Source organism: Zeus faber, assembly GCF_960531495.2.
Source record: "Zeus faber genome assembly, chromosome: 11".
Lineage (NCBI taxonomy): Eukaryota > Metazoa > Chordata > Actinopteri > Zeiformes > Zeidae > Zeus > Zeus faber.
In genome coordinates, this window is record NC_137205.1 from 32,369,418 (window position 1) to 32,374,417 (window position 5,000).

General features: G+C 45.7%; 1 protein-coding gene across 1 annotated transcript in view; it reads right to left on the reverse strand.

Moving 5' to 3' along the window:
• The window catches only part of LOC307237441 (signal transducer and activator of transcription 5B-like), a gene marked incomplete at its 3' end in the record, with an annotated part of 66,384 nt that overhangs the window by 13,446 nt on the left and 47,938 nt on the right, over positions 1 to 5,000 (reverse strand). The window contains exons 9-11 of the mRNA XM_080010153.1: positions 3,249 to 3,428; positions 1,195 to 1,282; positions 808 to 930 (exon numbers count right to left, since the gene is read on the reverse strand). Coding sequence (XP_079866279.1) covers positions 808 to 930; positions 1,195 to 1,282; positions 3,249 to 3,428 — 391 coding nt within the window. The remainder of the gene's footprint in view (positions 1 to 807; positions 931 to 1,194; positions 1,283 to 3,248; positions 3,429 to 5,000) is intronic.

The window sequence follows — 5,000 nt, forward strand, 5'->3', positions numbered from 1 at the left end:
CGCAACCAACACAACTAACACAACTAGCACAACCAACACAACCAGCACAACCAACACAACCAGCACAACCAACACAACTAACACAATCAACACCAACCAACAGAACCAACACAACCAACACCAACCAACACAACCAACACCAACCAACACCAGCCAACAGAGCCAACACAACCAACACAACCAACACAACCAACACCATCCTGCACAACCAGCACAACTAACAAAACCAACACAACTAACACAACCAACACAACCAATACAACCAACAGAACTGTTACCAGAACAATGCATGAACAACACGCCGAGGTCAAGTCAAAAATACAATTTAAATGTATTTCAGGGGGTGGGGGGGTTTGAGATTGATGGAGAAAGTGTCCCCAATCAGCATGGTGCATGTTTCATTCCATAAGGAAACGGAGTACTGATCCCAGCAACGTCAGTACCGTCAGGGAGGGAGCCACTGGGGCGCTGAGCCTGCCCTGCAGGACTGTTTTAGATTTGGGGCTCCTTATAAAACATTGGGGGAAAGCGTCAAGCCCAACCCTAACGACACCACTGGTGTTTACACTAGATATTTAGTTTGACATCTTACTCAGACTCAGGAAAACTTTCAGACTTTTAATGATTTTACAAAGCAAAACCTTGTAATGATTTCCCAAAACAAAATGTAAACATTTTCCCGCATCAGAGGCATAAGATAAGTAACATTTAGGGAAGAATTGTCTGAAAAGGAGTTTGTAACAATTCGTTTGCAGTTGGACATTGAGCGGTTCTTGAGTTGAGTTGGAGTGTGAGCGCTGGTTTTACCTTGACTTGGAACACCAGCTCATTGCCTCCGACACTGAATTGGTATTCGAAAAGGATGGTGAACTTCTCCTCCGTAACCGACTCCGCCCCTCGCCGGTCCGACCGCTTGATCCTCTTCAGGGACTACAAGAGAGGTAGGGAAGAAGTGAAGGAGGGTGGAAGTCAAAGAGGCAACATGAGATTGATGATAAACATGTTTTCATCTCCGTTCGGGGTCCTCCCAAACATGAGGTCATGCATCATGAAGTGAGAGTCAGAGATGTACGGTAAATAATCCATGGAAACATCTTGAAGCTTCCTCCAAAAGCAAGAGTACCTGTGTGAGGTACGTACATCGGCAGACTAAGTTCTCACACTCTGAGAGGGAACCTGAACCTGTGTTCTCACCATGTTCCTGAAGTGAGCGCTCAGTGTGCCCGTGGTCTGGTGGTACTCCATCACACAGTTGTTGTTGAGGATCTCGCCGCTGCTTTCGCTGGAGGACAGAAGATCAGAGGGGGTGAGGCAGATGAAGCTGAAGTTCAGAGGGTGTGAGGAAGATGAAGCTGAAGAGCAGAGGGTGTGAGGAAGATGAAGCTGAAGAGCAGAGGGGCTGAGGAAGATGAGGATGAAGCTGAATAGCATAAGGGGTGAGGAAGATGAAGCTGAAGAGCAGAAGGGGTGAGGAAGATGAGGCTGAAGAGCAGAAGGTGTGAGGGTGATGAGGCTGAAGAGCAGAAGGGGTGAGGAAGATGAGGCTGAAGAGCAGAAGGGGTGAGGAAGATGAGGCTGAAGAGCTGAGGGAGTTGTTTGTTGCATTATGTTAATTATGTTTGATAAGGTGATGCTCGGTGACCTTGGCCAGTTTGGTGGGTTGATTTTAAGTTTTGTCCATTTAGTAAAAATACGAAATGACCCATTGGCTGAGTGACTGGTTTGGGTTGCAGGCTGACTGGATCGGTGGGTGTTTGCCTTCCTGGTTGGCTGGGTGGTGGCTGGTGATTGGTATATCTATGTATTTACACAAGCTTATGAATTTATACTGGGGTGGTGGAGCAGGGCCTTTTGTGACATCATCATCCGATTTGTTATGCGTAGGTTGTAGCTTTGGGGGGGCTTTGGCATGGGCCGCTGCGTCCAGACTCCATCGGTACTGGTTGCTTTGTACACCTGCGCGGGAAGACGTTGTCAATATCGATCTACATTTGGAGCAGAAATTTGTGAACATCTGTCGTAATTTCATTAGTTTCAGGAGCAGGCCGCTTCGTGACATCGTGATCCGAAGATGTGCAAGTCCAAGCTTCGTCTCTCGGAACTAATTTCCCTCCAGTCATTTGCGTGTATGACACCAATGGTGAAGAAGGGTCATTTACCTTTGTGCGGATCACAAAGCGTAGCTGCTTTATACGACTTCTGCTTTCCTTTATATTCTTTCATGCTCTTTTGTTTTTATTGCTGATAAGTCAAAGTACATCAGAATCAGAATCAGAATCAGAAATACTTTAATAATCCCAGGGGGAAATTATGTCAAATTAATTAAATTACTTCACTTACTACATGAAAAAAAGTTACAATTACTTATAAGTCGGTATACCTCATCCGCCATCTTGGGTGTGCTGTAAAACTCTGCAATGTCATGCATCAGTGCATCACCTCCTGCGCACTCTACCAGGGCTCCGCCCCTCGGCAAAACCAAACACAGTATTTCCAGTAGGTGTGAACGTGTCTGACACAGACAATCTCGGGTTGTGTGCTACATGTGGGAAAGGGTAACTCCAGACAATGTCCAGACCTGATTATCTGGACATTGTCCGGAGTTCATGTGTGAAAGCAGCTTGAGCCGGGGCTGCGTTTAAAGGAAACTCCGTAAACTGTAACTCCTCTTGCGTTTAACAAAACCCAAGAAACTATAAAAGAAGACGTTTTGGCACCGCAGGAAGTTCTAAGATGATAAGATGGGTTCTAAGACGATCGTAATTTGTTCTCCAAGGATATTTAAACTGAACGCCAGAAGAGCAAAATGCAGTGACCAAAGTGCATGTTGATTGGTCCAGACATAAGTCCATGGTCTTTAGAACTTTTAGAACTTGTGCTGTGTTTCACAGAACACAGAAAACTGTAAAACCTAAAACGACTTCATTGGACCCTGTGTATTACTGCCGGCAGTTGTATTTATTATTATTATTGTTTGTTATAATGCTCTATGTGCATGTATACAAGGAATAGAGTTGGCTTGGGGGACTGGACGTGGGTCTGGTGGATGGTGGTTCACTGTGGTGCCGTCTGGAGGTGTGGTGAACAAATTCAATAAAACATTGATGACAGAGGGCTCTATTTGAGAACCTGTACCACATCAAATATGTCTATATATATATATATAAAGATATGTAGATATACAGAGCTTACAATATGATCTGTACAACACTCATGTGAAGTTACAGCGGGGAAAACGAGCGACTCACTTCCTGGTGTTTTCGTTCTTCAGCAGCGCCTTGGCTTGCTGCTCGCTGATGATGGTGGCTTTGACCTGGGGAGGGTTCATGTGCACATTCAGCTTCCCGCCCACCAGGAGGCGCACAGTGGCTGCAAATTTGGTCTGAGTCTTGAGGACCTGCGGGGGCTGCCTCTCGATGATGAAAGTGCTGAAATTAGAACAGAGGGGGAATAAAATACAACTTTAAAATGTTCCCTCTGAAGCCACAGTGAAGGTTCACGCCTCCCATCGGTGTCACTAATCATTAGAGATTTGAATCGACTGCAGAAACTTCACTCAACCAATCCAAGCTGAAATGATCACTTTGAGACTCGGCATCGGGATAAAGGATGAAGTCTTTACTCTCTAAAACAAAAAGATCCAAAAGCAGCTTTGTCACCATGTGGGAGGTTTTACTGACTGACAAAGAACAGCAAAGGACACAAACCGGATATTTCACTAGAAGTGCCTCCTTGGGAAAAACATAGTAATTCTATTCTGGTGTGTTCCATTCTCAGTGTTACTTTATGACTTTCCAGCAGAAAGACAAGCGGCCGCAGTGCCTCGCCTTCCCAGTCTAGAACCTCCAGAGGTTTTAGAGTAATACTGAACAAACTTACCGGAGAGAAAGACAAACTTAAGCCATACTTGTTCTCTGACAGCAGCACATCCCATGAAGAGGTCTGTGATCAATGTTGTATGGGCATGACAGAGACATGCTTTCTCTGTACATTATGGGACGCTGAAGGTACCGGGTGATCTCGGCATGTTATATAACCCTAACCCTAACCCTAACCCTAACCCTCGGACCATAACATACAGTAGCAATAGTGCGTCTCTTAAAAAGGCACATACATCTTGGGTCTGAACACATCCAAAACACACTGAGGATCCCATCGCAAAATTGATCTCCTCTAGACTCTTCAGCCCGAGCAGATTTGTTAAAAGGATCAAGTTCAAAGCAGGGTGATCAGCCGTCCATTCATTTAAGGTTTGTAGGAAGGAATTGATTTGAGTCTGCTGTCACTTACTGGTGGGTACTTCAATTCGCTAGGTCAATAAAAAACAGAGGTGGGCCAAAGGCCAAAGAGTCAAAGGCTCAGGTTTTTGGTTGACGGGTACTTTGAACCACCTCTGTTTTTGTTCCTTGGTCAAACATGGGCAATGCTCTGAATGAGATCTCAATCTCTCAATCCTGTCCCTGCCCCTCCTCTTCAAACCATCTGCCCTGACATGCGTTTCCTCGTCTTTTGATAAACTTCTTCCTGTCTTCAGGTCTTCAGGACTGCCAGAGTCAAGGCCCTTCTCCAGAACCCTTCCATGACTCTACTGCTGTCCACAGGATATCCCTCCTGGTTGATCTATCCCAAACTCTTGAGCAGTGTCCAAAGAACTCTCTTTCCATCTTTCTCCGAAGAGCCTCCTGAACCTCCTTCAATCTGGTTTCAAGGCTTCTCTCTCCAAAAACTGCTGAGGCCCTCCACACTGATAGAGCTACACTGCATCCTTCTCCTCTGTACTTAATTCTACTTGACTTGTCTGCTACGTCAAAGGCTGTTGACCCTAACCCTAACCACCTGGCACCTGGTGGCCCTCAGGGCGCTGTCGTGGGGCCTTTGCAGTTTTCACTGTTCATCAGATCCCTCTGCTCTGTGATCTCCAGGTCTTCTTCTACCGCTGCTATGCATGAGACTCAAGTTTAAAGTATCTCTGCATGTCTCGGAGGCATTAATGTTTGAAT